The following is a 27,950-nucleotide window of genomic DNA, read 5'->3' on the forward strand; positions in this document are numbered from 1 at the left end:
ACTGCAAAGGAGATGAGGCATTTCTGGTTTATTCAAAAATTGCAAAAAATATAACACCAGAACTTGTGAAAAGTGAATAAAACCCTTTGTTAAATGTGCGGAGTATACAGCCTGCAGTGCAATTTATAAAATAGAACACAGCTTGGATGTGTGCTTCATCCCTCTGTAAGAATGGATTCCTCTCCTCAGGTCTTTGGGGTCTGGGTGGGATGTGATAGGAACACATTCAAGTGCCCTTTTCTTCTGTACTTTGTGCAAAACAATTCTGTAGACCCCTGTTACTGAGCTGCGTGTGTCTCTTCCCTGGTTATTTTGAATGTGCTCTTCTGTGATTCCCAGATCTTCCAGAATATTTTTCACTTCGATTTCTTCCTCTTTGAGTGTAGTGATGTCTGATAAATACTTTGGATCCAGTTTAAATGGCTGTAAAGGTCTGGGGTACTGTATTCCTTGCATCCATTCACTGTTCATAATAAGTTTGACAGAATATCGTTCGGTTGGTACTGGCTGAAGGACTCCTTTTATCAGTTTCTGGCAAGTTTCTGAGAGGCAGGGAGGCAAACTGTATGTCCCTTCAAGAATGCACTTTTTCAGTTTGGCCACTGTATCTGCCCGAAATGGCATGATACCGGTCGTCATAAAGTATAACAGGATTCCCAGTGCCCAGATGTCTACATAAATGCCAACATAGTTTTCATCTCTGAAGAGTTCAGGGGCAGCATAAGGAGGAGAGCCACAGAAAGTATTTAAAGTTTCATCTCTTCGGCTTATTGTGCTGAATCCAAAGTCCCCCACCTTAACACAAGTGTTACTAGTGTAGAAGACGTTTTCTGCCTTCAAGTCCCGGTGAATGATATTATTCTCATGCTGTAGAACAAGAGGAAAAATTGGTATTATCTTGTTCATAGGAAAGTTCTCCAGTGACTAGCTCTTATCATCGATTAATTGCCACACAGGAAAAAGGGAGTTATCTTGGACAAAGTCAGAAATAGGTATTGCAATGAAAATTAAAAGTATTTAAACAAACTTAATTCTCTACTGATACAAACCCAATACAGTAGGTAGAGAAGAGGGGGAGAAAGAATGCTGGTTTTTTTAAGAATAGCAGCTATTTTCATGAAGCAGATTTGTGATAGCATCGTGGTGAATCCTACAAGACTAGATATCTTCATATGTAAAATCTGTTTTTTCAGGGTTTAGAACACTTGCTTTTGCAGTTACTACATTTCTGTAATGATTTAAGTAACAAAAATAATTTCTTTTTAACTAATTCCAGTTTTGTATATACTGTAAGCTTGTGGACTTAAGAAGTGAAAGCATTTAGTTCACCAAGTGAACATAATCACAGCTAAATTAAGAAAGTTGCTTCAATTCTGTTGTGTGATCTAATGTCCTATGAAGATCTTGTGATGGCAGGAGAAAAGGACCACAGACTTGTGGTGCATTGTGTTGTTGCAGGACGCCAAGTTCAATGGTGTCTTCTAGTTTTAGAAATCTAAAATACGGTGTAACTTGTACTTTTTTTCTTTGGAAATGGCAGTAGTAGCCAAGAACTGAAACTGAATTTGCTCTGCTTAGTGGCAATATACGGGTCTTGATTAGGTAAGGGTTTAGCTTCATCTTTGAAATAACTAGGAGGCATGGATGTGTTTGAGCACTCTCTGCCCTACCCTTTGAAGTGACAAGGTGCAGTATCTGGAGGCAATAAGGAAACCCTTCGGCATCCTAAGATTTTTAAACTGTTGTCGATAACAGGCAGGGATCTTCTGTCCTTGTTGTGGACTGGCAGCAGTGAGATGGGATTTAAGTAGCCTGGATCTGATGGCAAAAGTAAAATGTTTTGCAGAAGTCTGTGTGTACAAGTGAAGAGGTTGATCAGTTTGGTAGTCTGATTTAATGCTAAGAAATAGATGTGATCTTGAAATGTAAAGTAAGTTCCAGTAGCTGCAGAGTACCTGTCCTATGGAAAAGGTGTTGAAGCTAATCCATCAGTTGCAGGACATATGATCATTTTGTCAAAATATATAAAAAACGCACACTGTTTATATATGCCATGAGCAGTTTGTAATGCCATTTCTACAGGTTTGACCTGGGAACAGCACCCTTGCTTTTGACTTCGCCTGAGGCTATTATGTGGCAGGAGAATATGAGCCACCCGAGGGCACCCTGAGCCACCTTTAGCAAATACTACTTCTCAAGCTTGCAGAATGGTCTTCCCATGTTTTTATGCTGTTGTCTGAAGTAGCTGTAGTTACTATGCAATGTTCAGAGAAGATGATGCTGAAATAGTTAATTACTCCTTTTCTGCCTTTATGAGATGCTTTGGGCTCTGCACAAATAACATCATCCTAAATCCAGATACTGAAGACTAGGCAAGGGGAAATGACTTGCTGGGTGTTAATTTCACAGATTTGCACCAAAGCAAGGACCAGGAATTAACTGTCTTAAGTGCCAGTCTCCCATGTTCGTTAATAAGTGAGCTGGATGTTTGCAACACCTAACAAGTCTCTTCTTTGGAACACTTTCTTCTAGCGGAAGAGTGACTGATCCTGTTTTGAAAGAGCTGGAGGGAAGAAATTAAGCTTTGTTAGCTGGTGCCTACAACAACTTAAAGCAGCCAGGAGAATGCTGTTGCTGAATGGGTGGTTCCACCCACCAGGTGCTTCCAGTTCAGTCTCCTCCCAAAAGCTGTCAACAGGCAGTAACTCGAGGTGGATGTGAAGGCTCTCTCAGATACCTTTAAGACAGCTCTTCTCTAGCTGTTTTGCTCCTCAGAAATGTGGGCCTGAATTCTTGGTAACAGTAAACTTACTAGTTGAAAACCAAAAGATACATCTACAAAATCTGCTAGAATAGTGAGGGGCGATGTGCCTGTGAAAGAAGAGCAACTTACCATGTGCTTCACAGCAGACACAATCTGGGAGAAGATTATTTTACACTCTGCTTCTAGCAGCTTCCCTTCTGTACTGATTTTAGTGAAAAGCTCCCCACCTCCTGCATACTCCATCACCAAGTGCAGTTTTGAGAGTGTTTCCACCACTTCATATAGTCTGATGATATTTGGGTGGTGCAGTTTTTCCATGTTGGATATCTCACGAGATAGCAAACGTTGAGTCTTCCGGTCCAGCTTTGTCTTGTCCAAAATCTTAATTGCAACTTTCTCTGAAAAGAGAAACACTTTTCCATGTTGTCAGTGCAATAGGTACAAATGGTAATACTATTTACTTATAACAATGCTTGGTCATAGAAGTGCAATAAAATTTCACCTCTGATCAGTATGAGCTAAGATGCGAGGCCTATTAAACTCTGCAATCTTTCACACACGCCCACGCCCCTTTCCATCTACGGCAGCCTACTCACTGCTGAGGTAGCTAAATGCTGGTAGAGTATTGCAAGAGCTAATCAAATCATCTGCTGTCTTAGCGTGCTCCGCTGCTGTCAGGCTAATAATGTGTCTGATGGCCACAGCTGCAGGGTCTGCTTTCCCTGTTTAAAGCTGGTAAAGGAACACTGCACTTTTTCTTTCTCTCTCTGTTAGCTTAGTGCTCTTCAGATGAGCTAGGCCCGAGCCTGGTACGTGCAGACTAATGGAGGTGTCAAATTTAAGTGCTTTGTTTCAGAGCAGACAGACAAACTTAGGGGTAATTTAGGGGCTCTGGCTATAACCCTGCAAGTTTATAATGGAGAGGTGCTTTTAAGTTGGTGTGACATACAGAGCTCTTCCCTAACTTCTTATTCCATACCCTGACAAATTCTCAGTGACTAAAGTCAGTGTTGTAGAGGTTTGTCTTCCTCAGGATAGCTGTGCCAGTTTTTCCAACATGTTCCTGTGTGAGTAGTTCTCGGTACTATACAGAATACAGGAAAAGTACATTTTTATGTCTGCCACAGTGCACCATGAATCCACATCACACACAGATTTTATTCTGAGGAAGGGAAAAAACAGTGAAGTAGAATAAGTTGCAGGGATTCTGTAAGACAGCAAATCTAGCTGTCTTGCACTGTCCTGGTAACGTAAAGCTGCTGTTAAGTTCTACATGTTTCTGGAGCATATCTACAGTGAACCCAAGGGCCACAAAACACAGATACACATCTGCAGCTGCACCACATCTCCAGGGTAGCTCAGAGCAGTATGAATAGGTCAATCACAATTGCCCTTATGTTTCTGTATTAATTGGTAGGTTATGGCTTTTGTCTTCACTCTGTTGAATACAGCTGCTATTTGAAGGATTAGTCTGGTTAAAATAGGTTTACAGTGGCTTTGTATAACTTGTCAGGACAGCAGAATTAAATTGGATCATGGCAATAAAAGCAACTGTTTATTCCTGGGAAGATGGTATTTTCCCCAAGAATATCTTAGTCAAACATTCAGAGATTTCTTAACAATTTACTACTTTCATGAAATCTTTCAGAAAAAAACCTCACCTTGTTTTCTAGTACATGGGAGTAAATTAAAAACGTCAGTATTGTTTACTTGTTGCTTTAAGGGAAGAGTGAGAAGGCTATTACATTTGTACATGTGTTTTGATATAAAAGCATTCAAAATATTTTTACTTAATATTATAAGGTTATTTAACTCTAGTATTTCAACATATCTAAAGGAAGTGTTAAGGATACATATGCATATATCTGTACAGATCAAAAAACTCCATGTTTGGTATGTTTACCTTTCTTAGTAACATACGTGCATAAGTTGATCTCCCTGCTAAAGTGCAGCAGATACTCCAAGCAAATGTGATTCTTGTGAAAGGTGCTGAATTATCCTTTGATGTGCCTATTTTCAGAAGGAGCCCATGCTGAGTAGAGGGCAGTCTTCCCCACGCTGCTTCCCTCTGACCTGTTCCATGCTTTCTAGCGAACCCCTTAGGAAAGCAGGTACCTACTGCTGCGTGGTGCTGATGGTGGCGTGGTGAATTGGGAGGAAATGCAGCTATTGAATGGTAACAGCACAGACACCGATCCTGGAAAAGATCTGCTGACCTAGGGATGAAAGACTAAAACCCTTGTCACATTGGTAGCGTACTGATCACCTAAACCAAGAGGAGAGAGCATCAGCTCGCAGTAGGTAACATTTGCACAACTAAATGCTTAGATACTACAGGGATAACAATTCTGACAATCTTAACTATGTAATTGCATTGTTACATCTTGATTCATAAAAGTTGGGAGCATTTGGGCTTTAAAAAAAAATCTTCTAGGTTAAATTCTTTCCCTTTCCTTTTGCTAGAATTTATGATTCCTCTGGGTCAGTTTTCCTGCAAAGTTTTAAAAGGCAAGGGGAAAAAAAAAAAGTTTAGAATTGAAGGCCCTGCTCGTGTTCACACACCACCATAAATAAGGACTGAGTTCCTTTAAATCTACATCATTACAGTTGCATATGCATGATATGCAAAGAAAACCAGCCCACCTAAAGTATAAAAAACCTCACACCCTCCTTTTCTTTTTTAAACTTGTTCCCTCTGCTTCCAAAAAATGCTTGGTTTACAAATCCTGTATTACCCTTGCATGGCAGCAGTGCTGAAGGGAAGGACATTTTTAGTTGGCAGCTTATTTACCAAAATATTAAGACAGAGTAGCAAGAGGTTTTGATTGACTATACACAGTGTATGTTGAGGTTTGAAAAAAACTAGCTGAAATCTTAATAAGAGACGTTAGGAAAAGGTTGAGAAATAATTTCAGGAAGAAGTGTATACTATGATGGTAAAAGGAAACAAAATACAAACAGAACCAAGGTAAAATTGCTTCAAAAAAAGCAAAGTAGGTGCCTGGACATTGCTGCCTTTGCAATTGATGTTTGACATTAGACTGGCTTTTTACTAGCTGTAAATTTTGGATGCTCTTAATTGGATCTATTCAGCTGTGTTCTCACACTACATTTGTCAGCTGGAAGGTATGTAAAATAAAGGTTACACAGAGCTTAGGAACCTAACAGTCCTTAGCAAGCAACTCCACAGGCCTCTGGAGAAAATCTCTGCCAAAATTCAGGTTGATAAAGTGGGCAATGCTCCTGGATAACCCAATACATATCATAGCATCAAAGATCTTCCTGCATCCTCTAAGCAACCAAGACAGACCCTGTGAGATAAACAAGGTTCTTCATCCAGTATGATCCTGCAGTTTTTTCCTCTCTCCCTCTAGAAAACTTTTTTCACGTACCCTGCTGCAACAGATCACAAGGGCTACAGAACAGCGCACACATGTAATTGTTACAAAAACTCATCTTCGTAAAGAACAAATGCAACATGGAAGGAGAAAGACCATACTTAGAGCTTAACACTATGAGAATAACTGAAGAGCTGAACAGCCCCCAAACACATACACTTCCCCCTACCACAGGGACCCAAACAGCATTAATAATGAAGCCTTTGTATTTATGTAATCAGCAAAAAAGAAAGACTTGTACTCATTAGCACTGTGCAGGAACACCACTTCATTACCAACACAACGATGCGCATCTACTGGAAAAAAACAAATCCTTTTTGTGGGTGGTCGTGGTGTGTATGCACGCATGCATGTGCGTGTGTGTGTGCACATGTGTGCGTGTTCCTGTTCTCCTATCCACATAGTGTATTTTATGAGGACAGGTAAGCTCGCAGGCAGAGATGAGTCAGAAGAAATTTATCCTTCATCAAGACAGTTGCAAACTTAGTATCGAGAAACGAACTTCTTGCCCAGTGAACATTTTAACCAAAAAAGCTACTAACAAACCAAAGAAGAATAGTTTGAGAGATTTCTGTTGAAAAAGAACCTTTTCAAGATAAAAATGTATGGTTTTTGTACCTAGTTTGTCCAAGCTTACTGTATTCACTGAAGTTCAAATTTTTCAATCAGCTCTATTCAAATGCTAAAGCAATGTGTCTCTGAAGTAAGTTAAACAGGTAAAAAGTTAATCCAGATCAAATTTATAACCTAGTTTCCTTAGCATTCCCCCTGTTCCCAGTACAGGAGCAGCATTTCCTCCAACAGTAAGCACAAGACAGTTTTGTCTGGAAGAAAAAAATCACAGAATAGAAGAGGAAATAACTTGTGGGCCAAGAACAGAGATGCTTTTCAGAAACAAGCAAAACCAAAAAATCTACACCCAGTTAAAGCAACCCTTAGACATAAGCAAGCTTAAATTTGGAAAAAATAAATACCATCAGTTCCCCACTTTGATTCCCAGTGCACAAACTGCTGCACATGAGGGATAAATGTGAGCTTTCACACCTCTGCAGTCTGAGCTGAAAGAAGTGGTTAGAGAAAACCACAGGTAATAACGGCATGAAGGCTTTGGTGTGTGCCTCATTCTCTCACCTGTAAGATGATGGAGGGAAGGAGAGTCAATCAAATTGGAAAGGAGACTATGAGATAAAAACAAGATAGTAGTGTACAAAGATGTGGAGAAAACTAGTCATCCCTGAAGGACAACAAGAACAGTTTCTCTTACTGTCAGTCAGAAGTGGAAGAAGAAACAAGACAGATGAAGTTCTTAGTTATACCTATAACTGAAGGTTTGCTGCAGTTGCCTAGCCTTTCTAGTTCTTCCTAGAAGCAGCATATAGAGTACTTTTCTGTACTTGAAAAATGAAAAACAATTGACAATTCACACAAACCCCAGGTTGGCTGTACCAGAGCTTGTTTCCATGCATCTTCTCAGTGCACACCTATAGCCCTGTCCCAGCATTTTACAGTAATGAACCACCTGCAAATGAATCAGTAAAGCAGGCATAAAATTTCTCACCAAAATTACTGTGACCAAATAAAAGCTTTGTCCATACTAGCAAAACTTGCGATGAAACAGAGGAAGCCTTGTCAACCCTGTCTGTGGTCAGGTGCATGCCTAGCCAGGCTGCCCTGGGGGTTCACTACCTATAGCCCTGCAGTCCATGAGCTGAGCAGGGAAGAGGGCAGATGGACAGGATGAGTAGTAAGAGGGGAGGCACAACACCGTGCTTCAAAGGGTGGAGTGTTTGTGCCATGGGATGAGGCGTGTTAATTCCATGAAGTGCAGGCATGAACTTTTCTTATAATAGCTGGCATCTAGAGAAAATGTTTTCGGTTTCTTTAAAGCCTAATCCAAACCTTAGCATTTATCTGTGACCCTGTCTATAGATTCACTCAACAAAAAGATGACACAAACAAACTGTATCTGTATTTAAGGACAGCATGTTTCTTCTCAAAGAGGGCCATTTGTATACCTACAGAACTAGGGTACTCAACATGCAGGTGACCCACACAGCAGTGCCTACCTTTGATTAGGGAATGAATTCCAAGCTTCACTTGTGAGAAATTCCCACTTCCTATTTCTCCTCTGACTCGGTAAAAGCCAATTCTCTTTCCCAGGGTTAATTCTTTCACCACTTTTTCATTCTGGGACATATCCTGCATTAGTTTCTCAAATGGGGTCAGCCTGTGCTGCCTGTTCTCTTCATCTCCTTCACAGCAGTCCGGGTGCCCATCGTCTTTTCTGCTGTCCTCACGATGCCACTTGGAACAACGGTGTTTTCCAAGACTTCCTCCATTCACATATTCTGTTGTCATAGTCTACAGGGTAGTCACTTCCCCATTTAACAAGATGTCCCAATAAGGAGTTTAAATGAAATAATTCTGTATGAATACGCAGTCCTGTAGATAATGGACACTGTGACAAACCTAGCCAAAACAGCTTACTGAAAGTCCAAAGATTAGTTTGGAAATTACTTCAAAAACAAATCTAGCATATCTACATATTGCAGGTTTGTTCAAAATCGGACCTAAAACTGGAAGCTGTTTACATCCATCTCTCACTAACAGATTTAGTATGTCAAGATCTTCATTTACAAGGTAGAAGAGGCTTAGCCATTAGAACTGTAAGCATTGTGCAAGAAAGCGGTGAGTTGCTCACAGTCTATGCAGTACATTTGACACACGCAAAACATTTGACACGAATTTTCAGGTTTTATCTTGCTGCTTTGAAAACTAACTGGGTATATAAAGGTCAAACAAATAGCTGATTAACTACTCTGAATAAATCCAGATGCTTCCAGTTCATTTTGAATAGCTGACCTTAAGAGCGTAGCTCTCCTTGATTCTGGTACCAGTCTGAGAGCTGAACGTAGGGTTTGCCTTTGATTCGTTCTTCAGCCTGTGAGCTTGTCACCATGCCTTGGAAATGTCACTGTGCCTTGAACCCTTGCTGTAAAAAGTTTGTTGCTCCTCTTTTTCCTCCTCATGACAGGTTTAGCAAAGCAACTGATCCTGGAAGATGACAGGAAAAGCATAATCTGTGCACCAGGCAAAAGAAACACTGCACCTCAGTGTCCCTGCAGTCACATGGCAGGACAATACAGGATTAAGTAACTGCAATGTCACGTTAACCCTCCTTTATTTAGATGAGCTTTCTTTAACGCCTTGAGCCTTCTCAAAATTTTGCCAGACGCATGGTGTTCCTAAGCAGACAGATGAAGAAAGTCATTAAAACCTTTACATAACAGCTATACGCTTCTTTAAATGACGGCACACCACATACCGTTTTGTCAATTTAACTCTATTTGTTTGGCAGCATAGACGAAGAAGTCCTTATTCTAAACACACAAGCAATCACTTACCTTTAAAGTGGTACACCAGTTTTTTCTTCTTTACCTTTTTTCTTTAACCTTGAAAAATAGGAGTTGATCAGCAACTTCTAATCATGCAGCCGCATGCCTGAGTGTGGTGAGCTGGGCACGAAAGCTCTGAGGTAGTGCAGGCGGTGGCAATGCTCACCTCCCCTGCTCTCAGCCTGCAGCACCACCCGACTGACGAACGCGGGAGACACCTCCCTGCCGTTGTGTAGATTCACCAGACTGAGGGGGAGAGAATTAGACCAGTTAACTCAATGCCTGAAGCTTAGGGAAGGCAGAGAGTCACCTAAGGTGCTGCACTAGAAGAGGGCATGTGACGCTGCCAGGTGAAGTTGCCCTCTAAACCCCATTCTCCTGCATGAGCAAGAGAAGGAGAGGCCAAAGGCACCCCATAAGGGCAAAGAAAAGGCAGCTGGTGACGATTTCATTAAATGGGAATTGGAGTGGCACAGAAGCGCTTGGCTGCTTCTACAGAGAGGCCGAAGTGACAGACCCAGCCTCCGTGAAGCTGCTCCTTGCCCTGAGATGCATGTGAGTGATTTTGCAAGTCGCTTCACCTCGCTGTGCTGCGGCCACGTACAGGAGGGACCGTCACTTCTCCCTGTCAGTTCTCCGAGCCAGAGATGCTTCTTACTGTGCATGCTGCAAACTCACAGCTGACACAGTTTATAACTGGAGCAGAGGGAGAATGAACTTGTCCCATGACACCTTTGAACTCTTGTTACTCTTTTTGTTTTACTCCTGTTTGAAGAAAAAGGCTGTTTTCATGGTTCACAGAAAAAGTGTAAAATAATAATAAATAATCATATGTTATTCTCTGGTTCTAAATGGAATCAAACCCCTGACAAATACTGTATGTGTGCAACAACTATTGGCCAAATCCTGAAATTTTTTTAGTAGAGGAGAGACTGAGTGGCAACTGAACAAGTCTTCAGTATTCTCCCATCAAACCAGCCTTACTTAGCATCAAACATTCCCTCTAACTTTATTATTTGATACCAAGGAAGAAAAAAATCTATGTGGAAGGATGCCCCATCCCCAAGCAAACCAAAACCCACCTAAACCCAAACCTCGCATTCTCTGTTCTCCTTCTGCATTTGGGGAAAGGATGATTTCTTGCAGGATTGCCTGAATTCTGGCCCACAGTTGTTCTCTGTTTCAACCTGTCATCTAAGAAAAACTACTGACCCTTTTTTTAACCATAGCTTTGAAAATTCAGTTATTGCAAGAAAATACCAACAAACTATTATATTCCTATGTTTAGAAGACCTATCTTTTATAAAAGATGAGAGCCCAGCGGAACAGTCCACAAGACCTGTACCACAGACCAAACATGACACAAAAGATCTGCTGTGCAGCCACATACCATGTTCACTGATGCAGGGAAAGTACTAACTCCACTTTTGTACTTTTGCTCAAGTAATATTGGTTGAGTGTGTGGCTGTTGTGGCCAAAGGAAATCAATGTTCAAGGTTTGCTCTGTGCACATTTTTTGGATTTGAGTAAGAAGCGCTCTCAGTGTTATTTCTGTGGATGCCAGAAAACAGAGTGACTATATAAAATACACAGCCCAGAGCTTTTTATGAGTTGTTAAAAAAAAAAAAAAAATTCAAAATACACAGGGTAGCACAGTTACAGGCTGAACACAGACTTGTATGTTCCCAACTCAAGTAGGAGGAAATATAAACAGTGCTCAGCATTGACTGTGGACAGCCTCCAGAAGTAACTTGAGCTCCCTGCCCAGGCCCACATGCCACCCGTTTCAGTGCATCCCAGAATTACTACTGTTAGTTAGCATAGCATTCAGTTTGCCAATTATTGTTTGATGAGAAACAGACATGATCAACATTATTCCTAGCCTTATAAGTGTCCTTGCCTAAGACATGACATTGTTTTTCCACACACAGAATATTAACAAATGCAGTAGCCCTGGCCAAGGCAATATAAAACAACACTGTACACACACTTATAACCATGCAAGTACAACCACACGGGCATTGTACCAGCTGGAAATAAGAGGTTTTTAGGACAGTGAAAAGGGGGCCAGGCCCTGTACAACAGACTACACATAAGCTGTATTTACTTTTTCAGTTAAATGAAGCCTATTTGTTTAATACAAGATATATGCCACAATATTGTAAGACAATGACTGTAACATGCATTGTAGTGAGTTACAGCGCTCACTCCTTCCATCACCTCATTTTAGCACATTTTAGGTTGCAACAAGGCACAATGGTACCAACATGTAAGTGACCACATATGGGTCACACTGCAACAGCAGATCTTCTGATGGTCTGACACAGCAGCTAAAGGGCAGTCACCTTGACCTCTTCCATGAACCTCCCAGTGCTGCCATACAACAATGTAAGGACATGGGGTAACTCCAGTCACTTGTGACAAGCTGTGCCAGCACATCAACTAGAGTCAAGTCAAAGCACTGTGCTGTCCTCTATGCACATCTCAGGCCACAGATGCAAGACTACCCCCAAGACAACAAAGTGAAGGAGAAGGCTAATGAAAAAATACTCTTAAAGATCATGGACTCTATTATTTTTCCTGCTGCACATTACTTGGTAAACAGAACACCAACACCTTCAACAGATTCCTCACTTGCAAAACCTCACTTGATGGCCAAGGCACCAAGAGGGGAAGTGGGAGGAGGTAACAAATTATACTGACTCCTTCACCACAACAAAAGGCCTAGTCTACATGCTGATGCCAAACCAAGAAAATAAGAAACCCTGGTGTAAAAAGGAAAAAAAAACAACCAAAAAACTACCACCCTGGAACATGCTAACTCTAGCCCACAGCTTATTCTACAATTGTAACTAAGAGGAGAAGACAATGGACTTTGCAACCTGTTTAGAAGTTTAATAAGCCTGGGCCCTGCATACTGAAGCAGAATACATGTGGATGCTTGATGAAATGTCCCCCACAACCTCATCAGAAGGACTGAAATCCTCATCTTTTGGGTTGATCCCACAGCCATTCTGGGATGGACCCCTGAAGACAAATGTGGATGTTTCTCTAATGGAACCTGAGCTCTCGCTCAAGGATCTTATCTGACCAGCCGCCTCTCAGAACTGCTGACCAGAGACCGGCGGGAGCATGTAGAGCACCACCTAGCACAGGCCGCTGTGGCAGATTATAGATCCAAGCAAGCTCCCACGTTCATTTCATCCAACTTTCTTCTCTCCAGGAACAGAGAGAAGAAATAGAGGAAAAACCCACAGGTGTGCCCTAATCTGTGATCCCTCCCTAGAAGATCTCCCTGTGATCTCTAATAGGCAGTCACTGGCTGTGTCCAGGGAGCACTACAGGTTGGCTCACAGAGAGCCACCAGGCTGGGCCGGCATACGCACACTCCTCTGCCAGGCAATACCTGAGCCAGCGTCCGCATGACAGCAGCAGCTCAGAGCAGTCCTGCAGGGCTAGTGACAGCTGGTTCATGTGACACGGGTATCAGGGTGTAGCACAGACTCACCTTTCCATCTCAAGTGTTATCTGCCGGTGGACTGGAATAAACTCTTGGACTAGAGCATCAAGGAAGACAGGCTGCACAGACCCTCAGCATTGAGATGCAACCCCCCCAGTCCCAGCTGAGCTGACACCAAAACAGGTTGGGTACAGCCCAGCTAGTGGAGTCTAACATCAAATCCACAGTCTGCAGATTGTATAGGGTATATTGAGAAGAAAATAAATGCACAACAATCAACATAACCCAAACTACACTAATACATTATGACCTGTGAAGTAGAAACTAAAATATGGGGAAAAAAATCCCTTTCATCCTTTTGCAGCATTGCATGATAAAAACAGCTAGAGAGAGGATTAATGAGTCTTTGAATTACACAGAAACTTGCATTAAAAGCAAAGACAAAAAAAGAATTAATTAATAGAAGCCATTGATTTCCCAGGTCTTTGAAATACATGGGAGAGATTAATTTGAAGTCTGACTGTATTTTGAAATAAAATTTACCCTCTCAAAACTTCAACCTGGCCAGTCTTCTTTATTTCCTTCTGAGGCATAATGCAAATTGGTCAATTTGCCACAGAACTGTTATTCCAAGGTAAAACAAGCTTCCATGAAACAGAGATCCAACAAAGTCTTTATTAGCCTTTCAAATGACAGGACAAAATTTGCATCTAATTTAATTACTTCACTAAAAATGAATTTGACTTATAGGCTTTCAGTGAAAAGAAAATAAATTCTCTCAAAAAAGCAAGTGATAGTACAAGAAGTAAGAAGTAGGCAATACTTTGAGTCCCACTGAAATCACTGAGGAAATTAGTCTTTGCTCATTTTAAGAAAATGACTGTATATTTAGGCAGATGTGCATTGCTAAGCAGATGGCCTGCAATAAAATCACCCTGCCATTATTTGCAGGAAAGAGAAACCTGAAATGTGTTTCCACACAAAAGAAAACAGAAAATGTTCTGGTTTCTATTGTCTATCACAGTTTTCTTTCACTATTCCCATTACTTCTTAGATGGGCCCTAGCAAACACAAGTAACTCTGGTTACTTCTTACAAGGCAATTGACTTTAGCTGCATCAATATTTATGCACTTTTCAAAAGTACTGAGTAGTAAAAGGTTAAGTATTCATAAGGCAAATTTTAAATGGATCTGGGCAGAAGATAAGCAGTTGCTATTATTTTCCATGGATGTGTTTGGAAAGTTATAAATCCTGCACTGCACTTTGAAATGTACTTTATACTGCCTGGCATTTCCATTTTTTCAGAGTAATGTCTGTGACACTCGAGATTTATCCTGAATTGGCATTAATGAGCCACTTTACAGTAATTATATTACTGAGCCTGACTAAAAGGCGGCGTACATGTAGACATACAATAACCACGTAAAAGCGGCAGGAGGCATGCAGAAACAGAGCAATGCCATAAAGACTGTCTGGTTGGTTTTACAAATGCTGAAGAACTATCCCCCAAAAGTGTCATTGCAAGTGCTCTGTCCTTGCCAATTTAAATGTCCCAAACTGACCGCAGTACTGAGGACTTTTAGAACATTTAGAGGAAAAAAATCTAGATAGAAAGACATGTATTTGTACTTTTCATCTAATAGACAATTAGATTGGAAATCTCTAGAACCCATCAGAAAATAACACTGAAATGGAAAACAGTCCCAGCTGTATTTCTCTAACAATATATGAGCATGCCACCTTCTCAGACCGACGTGGTCCTCTCACCATGCAGACCACCCGCTCCTCACAGCGGCTCCTGCCTCTGAACCTATATTTGGATACCATGTACTGAGAAACCTCTGCACCAGGCAGTGCCCTGCTACCGGATCTGTCATCCGTATGTCCTCCTTGACCTTTGCAGGCACAGAGCCATGCAGGGGAATAAGCATAAGCTTACCAGAATCGCTGAAGCTTCAACTAACCTCTGGAAACTGCTTAATGCATAGTAAGTCTTCAAGACTTGGCAAGAAGCTTAGCAGGAAGCGATCTGATTTTATTTGACATCCTACAGATCATAAGTTATTAATCTCTGCATATCAAAGAAATGTTGCCCATTAAAGACTTCCCTTCCACTGGAGTGAGAACAGAAGTGAAATTAGGACAGGTATTTTTGAAACGGATCCAGAGAAACAGTATAATGGCAGCAAGCAACATTCAAGACAGGCTACTGTGAAATAGAACTGTTCTCTCAGCTACAGCTGCTGCGGCACACATTAAGGATCCTAAGTGAGGGATATTAACACAAACAAGATGGAGCACAACTCTAGATTTTACTCTTATTTCACAACCTTGTCTTCAGTATTGCAACTAAATGCTTTTATATGCATCCTACTAAAATAAGCTTTTTTTTTTTTTTTTTTTTTTTCTCTTAAACTTGTCTGGTTTTGGAGCCCTGAAAAGTTCATAATATTGTCTCTCAACCCAAATATCCAAATACAGTGGTGTACGCCAAGGAGTCTGTACCCCAACATGTTTAGGCACCTGCCATGTCCTGCTGCAAGGATCAGCAAGGAAGCCAAGGTTTGAGGGCAAGGAAGGCTGTCAGTGTTTGAGGACAGGCATAGACAAATACTTGTCTAGCTGGGAAAGTGTGGAAGAGGAACACTTCAGAGGTCCGAGCAATACACAGCTTGCTCCTGATCCACTGAAAGTCTGGGTCATGCTAAAAAGTGGCTACATTCCAAATCCCTAAAACCATCCTGCTTTTCATATCACATTTGAACAGCAAAAGCTGTCCTGACTTGAATATTAATGTTAGTAAATTTGGCTAGTATTTAATTTCATTAGCTGATCTCATGGAGATTTGTCGAGTATCTGCCCTGGAACACAGACTATTATTTTTTTTGTCAAACTGAAGACTTACATAAACTGTGTTCCATTAGAGAGAATAGTGTAAATCTGAGTATTCAGCAGCATTAGGAAAACAGTCACTGTTTTTTCCATTTAATTTTTCTAATTAAATCCACTGGAAAAGGAATTGTTGTTCCAAAGATTTTTGGAAGTTCTAAATATGGATCATGTGGCATTTGAACTGCCATACAAAAGGTCGTAAAATTTACCACACAGAAGACCACAAACCAACTCAAAAGTAAAGACAGATGATACTCATTAACATTTTAACAAAATAACACATTCAGTGTTCAAGTTTCGGGATCAGTTTTTGATGCACTTGCAGAAATGGAAATTAAGAATAAGTCCAACTCTATGGTATTACACAGATACAAATTACGTTCCATGGTTTCAGGAAGCATAGGTTCACTAATGAAGCAAAAAGCCAAGATATACAGAAGTAGAGCATAAACCAATTTTAGAACATCTTTAAACCATAATCTTCCCTGCAAACATGCAGACAGTTACATGGCGTTTATACTTTCAGAACCACCATTCACATCACATGATCCAAAATCCCAAATTTATGCAAAATTCTATAGGTAAGATACTTCAGTTCCTCACCTTCCCTCAATTTCCTCCTTGAAGAAATCTGCAGGAGAATTTCAGATTAGAATCCAGAAATGCATTTGAGAACTGAGACACGGAGGAGAGTCTATAAGCTATTCCTATTAGACTAAATAGCAAACTATTTTTAAATAGGTGACAATATAATGCTTCTAGCATTTCATTCACTGACTAATCTATCCTGGATTTGCATAATGCTCTACCCCTTTCTATCAACACAACTCCTTTGTTATAACCCCTTTCTATCAACAGAACTGCCTCTATGAGCACAAGAAAAGGCAGCTGTCTGAATGCAGCAGAACTCAGTGAAAGGGAAAAAACTCTCTAGTTTCATTTCACTTTGTGAAGTGGGAAAAAAAACAACAGGAAAATGATCAGTGGAACAAGCTCATAATTAGTGTTTAAGAAAATGAAAAGAGAAAGAAAATGTAGAGAGTCAAAATATTAGAAGAGTCTGTACTACTTTAACAGGGATAATTGCTTGAATACAACAGATCTTTTTCCATTTGTCATATAAGGAAACCAGAAAATCTACCGGGTGGGGTTTTTGTCAAGACACTTAAGAATGTAACTGCTGTTTAAGTGGTATGCACATGAAATTATATGTTCACAGGAAAACATACTGAGGAAAAAAAAGCTGGCTTTAAAACCATAATGATACTTTGTATAATACTAAAGACAACACACATCAGAGTGTCACTTGCAGTTCAAATGACTGCACATTTAAAAATATAAAATTATAAGACCTGCTAAGGTTTCTAGGACAGCTTTTGTGAATAGAGGAAAATGGGAAAAAGAGAGACAGAGAACAGCCTGTTCAGATTTTCCAAACTGAGCATGCTAACACCATGAGACCAACAAGATGAAATGAGACGAGAAACGCCCTGAAATCTGAACGAAGTGCAGCTGGCAATCCAGAAGGTCACATTCTCTCAGGGCAAACTCTGTGACTTGGTCAGGTGGTAGACAGGATGGCAGCCTGCGCATGGCCAGAGCCTCTGGCAGTAAAAGGCCAAGTTCCCACATGATAGATGCATCGCCTCTGAGCTCAAAGGCATGATGACAACTCTTTTCTTGAGGAGGACACCCTTCCACCATCCTGATTATTAAAAAAATGCACAACTGTAAACTCAGGACCCAAACCTTTTATTCTTCACAGTAGTTTACAAATAACATTATGTCATTTTAGCACTACAGAGCAATAGCAGAAAACAGGTCTGGAAATTAAGACATGCAAAGGGTTGTAGTATTTGCAGTAACAGATAGCAGTATTTACAGCTAAGAGGGGACACTGACCTGTTTGATCTCCTATACCTTAAGTCTAGAAACCATGTTCCATTAAGAGTCTGGAACCTTTTGGGAAGCAGACTCATGATCTGCTCCTGAAGAGGTGTATTGGAAGCAATTCTCCAGCAAGCAGCTCAGAATAGATACAACACCATCCTTAATTTTGCCTGATGACGTAGCACATGTGAACAGTGCCTTGAGCTGGAACTGCCTGCTTTGCTGGCACTAAGCTGTTCAGCCTCTAACATAAAGATTAACAGGTTCTTCTGGCTCCTCCAAAACTTGGTCTCTGACTGAACCTTCATCAACAATATTTGCTTTCCTGTCACTCCACGGCAGCACCATTTCTCAGTGCCACAGCACTAGGTGAGAGAGAAAAAGAAAGAAAATGCATGTCTCTTCCATCCTCTTCATAAAATTAACACTTAAACCCAGCTAATCACACCACTTAATCTGGTGACAACAGGCAGAGCTCAACAGGACTGGAAAGACATTATTCTCATAACTTCTAAATCATTTGGTTGGCGTGAATGAACAGTTTCTCACCACTGTTTACTGGAAGAAAGAACTTAATCCACGTTGGTCTCTCATTTTTAAACTAGGGATATTACTAACCACTCAAAAAACAATGATATAGTCATTTACCACAGTGATCATCGCAGTACTCAGCATTAAAACCAGAGAACTGTTACTCTGAAAGCCTGCTCCCATCTCAAAGCCAGCATCAAGCCTACATCCTGCACCCTCTGCACTCTTCATATAGAACTCCAGAATAGGCATGGTACAGAACTGAACATATACGCCATTTGTGGGCATTGTTAAACCAAAAGCAAAGCAAAAAGACAACCTCTCCTTCCATGCTGTGCTCTCTTCTTGTTCATGAAAAGAAAATAAAATTAGATGTGCACATAAACTAACCTACTGTTCACTCTAGGCAATGTCACAGTTCCTGCTTACTACCCCTGATGATGATACTCCTGATATGCCTTTAAGGTGTTTCTCATATTTTTCCATTATAACAAACAAATGCACAAAATTAATGCTTGTATGTACAGTTTGCTTTCGAGAAGTAAACAGGTTAAGCCAATGGCTTTAGTGAGGTGTTACTATATGCCTAGGACAGAGACAGAGATGACCACAAAGTTTCACAAGCTGTGGGAGCTGAACTTGAAAGATTGCTGGAGGAACCAGACTGCTAGCCTGATGGTTGAGATGCAAATGATGGAGTCTCATTTCTGATGAAAATGGAATCGGTTCACCTTTTCTATTTTATTACCAATGTGGAATTTCTCATCATGTAGAGGAGTCTTGGCAATACATTTGCCAGTTCTGAATTTCTTGTACCACAACACTAAATTTTGAGCTTATTTTGAAAAGTTCTGGAATATTATTGAAGCAGATTCAAAATATTTATACTGGAACTTCTAATATGGCCTGATGAAGTTGAGTTCTCTTCCTTCAGCCCATATGAGAGTTCCAGTCCTAACAAGATTTTCTTTCAGTTACTGTCTCAGAGTAACTTAGATTTTTTTATTTTAGTTTCTGACATACTAATTCAAGGAAGACAGAAAAAATAATGAAAATAGAGGCATTTTTTCATCCTTCCTCAAGTGGTTTCACCAGATGACCTAGTGTTTGCACTCCAAGATTCAGATAAAACACACCTTTTGAGCATCTCCATATCCCTTCTGTACTGAGACACATTTGTCAATCCCTCTATTAGCAGAATGTCTTACACATATGAAAATTATGGTAGCAGATGTAAAACTTGCCTATAAATACAAACAGAATCAGAGTCCAAATCAGCTTTAAAATTCAGGAGGCCTTGGCAGACAGTGCCTTTTCACAGCATTGAAACAATTTACATGAACTATGTTGTATTTACTGTTGGGAGGACTAGCAGAGACCAAAACCAGAAGTGAACTCCCAGTGCTAAAGCTGGCAAATCTAGGGAGTCTTCACAAAGCACTTCCGAAAGATAAAATTTCTGTGGAACTGTATCCTATATCTCAGTATCTACCAGCTGAACCTCAGGTCTCTGGTAGAAGAGGACTCCGATATGAGCAAGGAATTAATTCTCATTTTTGTGCCACAGCAGTCAGAAACCAGTCTCTTCTGTAGCACCATTTTCTGTAGACTAACAGTCACAACATCTAGATCATTGTTGAGTCTGCAAGACTTCAAAGCCCAGACATACTGAATGCATTCCCCAAAACTTGCTTTGACTTTAAACTTTTCTCAACATTTCTTTTCACATTTTCAGATATTTACACTTGGCTCTAAGGTGACCTGAACAGTAACATCAAATCAGAAGAAAGTCTTTCTCATTGCATGGACACATGTCAGAGAAACACATGCTCCTTCAATGGAACCAGTGAAACAAAAGCAGGGTCAGATGCAAGGGTTCTTTCTCAGCCTTTTCCCCCTGTACTACAGCCCTGAATTCAACATTTCCATTTCACATCCTTTGGATCCCAAATTCAACTAAATCTTACAATATGTCTATCACATAGACACATATGTAGGCACATGGACACCACAGACTCACGTGTGCAATATCCAAGGAAAAGCACTAATCACCAGAGAACTGGGAGCTGCTGGAATGTCTCTTCCAATGTTGGCTGTGACCACCACCCAAGCACCCTCCACTGTTACCACTGGCTTTTCACTCCTGAGATACTGTCAGTGCTTGTTCCTCACTTGCCTGAAGAGAGAAAAGCATGGTGTGGAGGTCAATGGAAACAGCTTCTCCCATTCACTCCCAAATGTGGTAGAGCCAACAGTTGCAGCACTTTCCAATTAAATACTGCTGTCACTGTGGGCAGCCCAGAGCAACACAGCACATCTAAAATAATTTCATGTACTCATCCAGCCATGCATGCTTTTATTACTAAGAAGTTCTCAGATCAGACTGAACAGAGGAAAAATAAAATTTATGTACCAGACTATCACCCTCTCACGTGAAGAAAAGTAAAAAAAAGTTTCTTGGTATCAATCTTATGGAAATAGCTTTATGCAAGATACCCAAATGAAGTAATGTGATGTTTAGCAAGAATTAGGCCTCAGTTACAATGCGTTTGTTCTGACCATTGAGTACAGAAGTTTTGGCAACTCCAATCTATATTCCCATATGTATTCAATATATTTTGCTTGACGACTACATTTTCATGTGAGGTGTAAGGCTAGTTTCTAGGTATCTCTTAACTTCAAGCTTTCATTTTTCTGCCAAAGATGTCCTCAGGAGGTCATCAAATCCTGGGTCACCAGAGACCCAGAGAAGCAAAGAGAATGATATAATCTGCATCTGGGAAAGCAGCCAAACCCAGCTCTTACTGATGCTCCAGCACTTTGATTCCGAAGGGAAACCCACATCTTTTTTTTTCTAGTTAGCAAGATATCAGCTGTTTCAAGTGGCATCAAGTAACCAAAAGGGGTCAGGGACAGAAAAAAGCACTGGGGATTAAAACAAAACACAAAAAAAACAAGGAAGAATAAACAAGAAGGCTTTGAAATAAAATACTTTAAAAAAAATCTTCATTACTGATGCAAGAAGTTGTCAATGCTAATTACAACTGAACTGTTGTCAAGAGAAATTCCCTCCACCAAATGAAGCTGATTACACTTCAAATTAAGATAAAAATCAGTCATTGATATGTTGCAGAAGAGCTGATATTTTGCATTAGCAATACTTCTGAAACTCTTTCCTGATTTTTTAAAAAATCTGATCCTGTTAGAATCTAAGCATTTTTCAAGATGTCATGAATGTCCCCAGCCTCAGGGGAGCCCTCCACGTGCACTCCCAGCCTCTAGGTGATACCTGCAGGAATGCAGTTCCAGTGATAAACACAAGTCCTTAAGGACAAGAGTACAGCTGCCCTCTCCCCTTGCTGCAGCAGCACAGGTAAAGTAAGCCTACACTGAATTTGATTCCTTCCAAGCAGAAGAATACAATAGATACAGCCACAAAGGTCTGCAATGTTTGTGTTTAGTGTAGTGGTGTAGCTGTGCAATGCATCCACATGTAAACAGGAGATGGACTATGAGGCAAGGAGCAAGCTGTTGGTAAATGCCTTACAGCTTTTCCAGGCAGCTCTTCACAAGAGCAGAACACGTGACACTCCAAATGGCTGATCATTCCTGGAAAACTCAAATCCCCATGGCCCCTGTGGCATGCTCTTTGGTAGCTCAAACAGCCTTGTGCACTGCTGAGAGTAAGTAGTAATGCTCAAGAGATTTGCTGCTTGGCTCATCCTAAGGCAGTGCTTTTCAAGAGGGGATATAGTTGTACAGTAGAGACCTAAACAAGAAGCAAGCACAGCAGATGCCATTCACTCTGAAGCTTTAGCTCTTTATCCAGACAACCTGCACACATTATTAGCACCTACAATCTTGCACTTTGTTGTCTTGAGAATGATGGTCTTTAGGAAGGCAACACCAATAAGAAGCTACTAAACTGGAAAATATGAAACAGCAGCTGACATTGTGTTCACAAATCAACATTAAGACCTTCCAGACTACTAGAACTTTTAAAATACTTTTGTTCCCAAAACTACTGTCTAGTAAGAAACATTAGAAATTCACGCCAGAGCTACAGGCAGAGGATTAAAACAATTGTTTGAGAAGTGTTTTCTCCTTCCACTCCATTCTTAGAAAGAAAAACCTAAGGTCCTGTAAATCTAGAAACCAGAATTTAAGAAAAAACATTGCACAATCTCATTGCTTCGCACCCTCCACTTCCCTCTCCAACAGCTGGGGTAGGGGCAATCGCTTACAGTAGCACATGTCTCAGGATATTTCCAAATGTCAATCAGTTATATAGAAGAAAAACATATATGCAAACACAAGTATGTGGAGAATACCAACACTTTGAAAATATAAAAAGTAACTAAATAATCAATAAATACTGTGCTCCAAGAGAAGCACCACTGTAACTGGGTGATAAATAGTTGCCTAAGGAATAGATATTGCTAAATACGTTACAATGAAGCAACCTGTCATTATAAGTGCAGGCCCCTGGGCTACAACATTTCACAGCCTACCAGCATCCACATGGAAACAATGATGACACTGAAGCAATAACTTTACATTTTTTGACTTATAAAATACCAAAATGATGAAACTGTAGAGCTAAATCCTATCCTGGACTTGCATAGTGGTGCTGGGAGAGCAAACACAGGCCTGGGTGCTGCAGGCAGTGGCCCATGGCCTCACAGTGCCAGGCAGCTACCGGGGTGACAGATCTAAGGGGGCATCCACCGACTGACCCTCACCTCAGAGCATTCCAGGCACCACTCCCAGCCCAAGGGCACAGCTGCAAAACTAAGAGGGGTTTCCACCATATGGTGCAGGAGAGTTAGGAGCCAAATGATGGACAATCTGTTTGTAAAAAAAAAAACCCATACAATTTTGGCATGAAGGTATAAACTATAAGGGCAAAAAATCATGAGCAGGAGCATGAAACCTGACATGGTTTCAACGTCTGATAGCAGAAGGTTTTTTGCATTCTACAGATCTAAATCAAGTACTTCATCAAGAATGTTTTCTTATGCTTAATGTCAACAAAATAAAAATTGATAAAAATATTTTACATTTAATAATGAACTAATAAAATTAACATGGGTATGAAATCAGTGACATCTGTATGCTTTGTGGGTGAAGCAAACACTCTGGGCAAACACAGTGGAAAGAGCTGTCTACAGAGGCAGCCTCGGGAGCCTGGAGAGAGCTGCCCGAGCCATCCATACACACTGCAGCGTGACACCCAGGGAAAATCACGGAGGTGGGGAGAGAGAGGACTTTTAGGGTTTATCACCAGGCTGGGCAGCAGCACATAAACTGTTTCCTAATGTTCATTCCTGCTCCTCTTTATTTGTTTCACTGCATTTGGAAAAGCAAGACTTCCGTATTAAATGCTAACAGAAATGAACCATTGGAATTTAAACACTGAACACTCATTTTAAATGTTACATTTAGTGATGCTGGTAAGCGACCAGCTCTTCTTCAGTGCACTTATGCCATGCTTGGCCAGAGAAGTGGAGCTCTATCTAAGAGCAGAGCTCCAGGCTTAATTCTACAGTGCAATTTTTTTATCTTCTGAATATCAGACCAGACTTGGGCATGACCTGACAGAGATTCTTCAACTTGACTTCTGCAAAACCAAGTTTCTAAAGGAGGGTTCTGTGAAACCTGTAACCAATAAGAAAAAACAGCTTACACAACTCTGTCATGTATAAAAATGAAACCAAAATGAGAAGCACTGGTGAACTCTCCCTCTATAACTATTAGCTCAGTTTCATGCTATACCTCTAGCCCAGAATTAACTCAATTCATGGTGGCCTAACAGGGCAGAGAAGACAACCATCAGTGCAATCACTTCCTGCAGGACTCAAAACAGTTGATTCTTTCCATTGTGCTGTACAGAAAACAGCATTATATATGGGCCTATTGTGGAGGAAAAGGCTGTCAATTTACACAAATGCAGCGTCTCAAAGAAGCCACCTTACACACATGAACTGGGCCTGGTTACCTTGACTTCATGACAGCTTTCATAAACACTGAATTTCACGAGTACATCTCAGCAAACTACAGGAAAAACTATGAATGTAATAACATAGTAATTGCAAAATAATAAAAGAGGGATCTGTAACTAAGGGTCAATTCAAAACAGTAGTAGTTCTCCTGAAATGTTCAGTGCCAGACGAGTTTTCAAGTATGTGTCAGAGAATACTCACATTTTCTAACTTACTTCCAGATTAAATACTTTCTTATTTTGCAACAAAAGCTTTAAAAGTCATGATAGTATCAGCACTCATTGTTGCACAGTGTAATTACCAGGTTATCTTAATGAGGGACTAAAGAGTCCTTAAACTTTTGATGCAATCTCTAAAACATAAATGACACAATAATTTAGACTGAGAACAATGATTTATTATAAACACCTGGCAAATACCGGGCTTGGAATACTGAGCCAAGTCATACACTGCTATTACAGCAACAAATTGCTCCATGATTGAACACTGTGTCTTTCCTAGAAGATTGGAGGTGCATTGGTTGGACTCCAGGCACTGTTTTAAGAGAAGGGAATGGAGAGCATTTAAACCAGCTGTTATCTAGCAGCTCAATATTGATGATCTAATTTGGAAACTGGATTAAATTGAACAGATTAACACACCACTGTACAGCTGCATGGATTTATGGTTGTCATGACAACCAGCAGAAAATGTATCCCACTAATCCTCTCCAAGCAGATCTGTCTCCATGCAGCATTAACGAGATTTACCACCAGCACAGACATACTTACAGTGATTTCATCACAGGTATCTAGACTGGTATTATCTCTAACTCTGCAGCTTAAAATACCAATTCACAACCAGAAAGAAAGAGAGGCTCAGTTTATGAATGAATGCTTGAAGCAATGAAACATCCTTGGATATTATCTGAAATGTATAATTTATTCAAATTAATTTTCCAGGGTGTTGAGTGTGCAAATATGCATTTATTTTATAATAATATTTTAAAATAAAGTGACTATTACCCCATGCTTCCCACATTAGGCAGAGTCCTCTCATATTTCAAGTAAGAGACACAATGATTTTTATTTTGGAGTTATCTTTCTCAATAACTTATTTTCCTTGCAATGAGGATAAGACTCTTTGGTTTTAGTTTAGGCAAGGAAGTCAGGAAGCTGGACAGTGGTTTCAGTTCCACTACTGCCAACCTGCAGAATTATTTGCTCTGTGTAACCACAATAAAGTAGAGGGGGAAAAAAAAAAAAAAAAAAAAAAAATAAAAGCCATTTACCTACTTTACAGGAACAGTCAGAGGCTGAGCTAATTAACATTTGCCAAGTGTCCTAAAAGAGAGCTGTCTATGCATAAAGGACTACTTTTTTTCCAAATACACAGTAGAGCCATGCTGGAGGTTTTCTCAGTGTTAGCCAAGAGTTTCAAAGGTTGAAGTTTATTCCCTGCCTCGCAGTAAAAATCAGGAAGAAAAACAAACACTCCTGACTTCTCAGGCTCTGGACTAATACTGGAGGCCAAGACTGGCCATATAAAACTGTGCGGTGTTTCTAACTGTAAGGAACTAATCGCTTGTCAGGATGGTTCAAACTGATGTGCTCTCATTTGTTATGTTCCCTACCTCAGCGTAACTTCGCTTACAAAAAAAAGAGCAAAAACTCCAGATCCTCCCCGCAAAGAGCACCTTCTGAACATGTATCTAAACAAACATATTCCAGGTGAAGTACTACGGTTGCCACAATGCTGTATCTGCTAGGGTCAGCGCTCTGTATCGCATGGAGTGGGAACCTGCAATAACTCCACTCCAAAGAGTATCTCATTTCCCCAGTGGTGGAGTCCAGAAAATCCTCCCATGAAGTTCAAGCTACAGGACCCAGAGAAAAATCCTCTTTAGCAAAGGGCTAATTGATCAGTCTATGGTAATGTGGCGACAACATGAGCAACTGATTCTTTTCCAGTGCAACTTAACTGCCTTCAAAACAGAGTCACTAGATCAGAATGTATTATAATGAACTATTTATATTTACAATAGTGTAGAGTCTGTGTTAGTTTACAAAACCATTTTGAGTATCTTCATATGACAAAGCTAAGGACCCCACAACTTGACAACATTTTTTTAAATTCCCCAGAAGCTGCAATTTTTAAAGCAGTACTCTCAAATGATCCCAAACAAGTAACTGTAAGAATAGTAAAACCAGCATATTCAGGTATCTTTAGTTCCTAATTCCCAAACAGACCAACTATCTAGGACTAACTAAAATCCTGAGGTCCTCACATCTATTTCTGGGATAAGATACTATTTAGAAAAGAAGTATCAGATGAATTAAATGCACTAGAAGAAGGATGATAATATGTAAGTGGTCAGGAAAAATACACTCAACCACATTATTCACTCATTTACAGCCATGGGATTGCTCAGCCCCTGGAACTGCTTTAGATCTCAGTAAATATTTTAAAATAAATTACCCAGTGCAAAAAAAAAAGACTATATATGCAATTTAGGACCCTTTTTGATAGAATGATCTTTTTAAATACAGGTTGGGGGTTTTTTTACACACATGCACAAACACCCTTCTCTCCCTGAAAATGAGTACTGGTTTTTAGTTTTCCTCCTGAACTGTGGCAGGGGACAATCTGAGTACGTTGTAAAACATGCGCACCCATGACGTCAACAAACCTATTTGGTGTGAATCAACTGAAATGTCAGTCTACATCCTTAAACAAGAAAATCCCAAACCAACAAGTTTCTTGTGACACCCACTGTTACATGTTTGACAGTAACTGTTCTACCTGCTCTAAAGCTATATGAACAGGTTACACTATATAAGGAATAATATCCCAACCCAGAAAACACTGAACCATGTCCTGGCTCATTCAATGGAATTAGTCATATATTTTGTATGTTAAACACAATAGGGGATCTTAGACAGAAAATATTTTGTCTTAGGCTCCAATTAGCCCCAGCGTTAGAGGAGGGCATCAGATACAACACACGTGTCTCTCAAATAATAGGCATTTAAGTAATTTAAATTAAAACCCACCCGCACTGGCACCGCTGCTCGAACAGCGAGAGCCCCTCCGCCCCTCGACCCCCGCGCCGCAGGTGGGACCCCCGGCTCCTGTCTCGCGGCTCGGCACAGGGTAGAGCTGCAACTGGAACGTTTTACACTTTATTTTGTTTAGAGTATTTTGAAGAAAAGTCAGATCGAGAAAAATGTGGGATGTTATGTCAGTAGCTTTACCGAGAAAAAGAATCCCTTTTAGCTAGCATGCTTTCTCTAGGCAGATCGACGCACAAATTAAAACAGTAGCGACAAAGTATTGCTGGAATTATTAAAACTCCTCCAGCAGCATAAGCAGAGGCTGGAGGGGAGGCTCGTCCACCTCGGCGGGAGCCTCCCCGCAGCCCCGCCGGCCCCCGGCCGCGCTCCCCGGCCCAGGCTGCCAGACCCGGCTGCGCTGAGGAGCAGGTACCTGAAAGCCGGCTCCCTCCCGCCGCCTCCAGCCCCGGCTCCGCAGGCCCTCGCCGTCCCTTCCCGCCGCCCAGCGGACCAGCCCCGGATCGCGGGCCTCAGCGCCGCCGCAGCCCCGCGGCCCCTGCCCGCCGCCCGCCATTTGCTCCCGCC

General features: G+C 40.8%; 1 protein-coding gene across 2 annotated transcripts; it reads right to left on the bottom strand.

Annotated features, from left to right (window-relative positions):
- Nucleotides 1–13: 13 nt before the first annotated feature.
- Nucleotides 14–27,950, bottom strand: NIM1K (NIM1 serine/threonine protein kinase). Of its 2 annotated transcripts, none has more exons than XM_074856860.1 (4): nt 27,799–27,950; nt 8,229–9,407; nt 2,894–3,162; nt 14–867 (listed from the first exon to the last, which is right to left on the bottom strand). In XM_074856860.1, exons 2-4 carry the CDS (start codon nt 8,518–8,520, stop codon nt 124–126), a joined length of 1,305 nt encoding a protein of 434 aa, XP_074712961.1. In that variant the 5' UTR covers nt 8,521–9,407; nt 27,799–27,950; the 3' UTR covers nt 14–123. The 2 variants fall into 2 exon arrangements, with proteins under 2 accessions (XP_074712961.1, XP_074712960.1); XM_074856859.1 differs by lacking the exon at nt 27,799–27,950 and adding an exon at nt 9,567–13,568.

The sequence above is a fragment of the Strix uralensis genome, chromosome Z (genome assembly GCF_047716275.1).
Source record: "Strix uralensis isolate ZFMK-TIS-50842 chromosome Z, bStrUra1, whole genome shotgun sequence".
In the NCBI taxonomy this organism is placed as follows: domain Eukaryota; kingdom Metazoa; phylum Chordata; class Aves; order Strigiformes; family Strigidae; genus Strix; species Strix uralensis.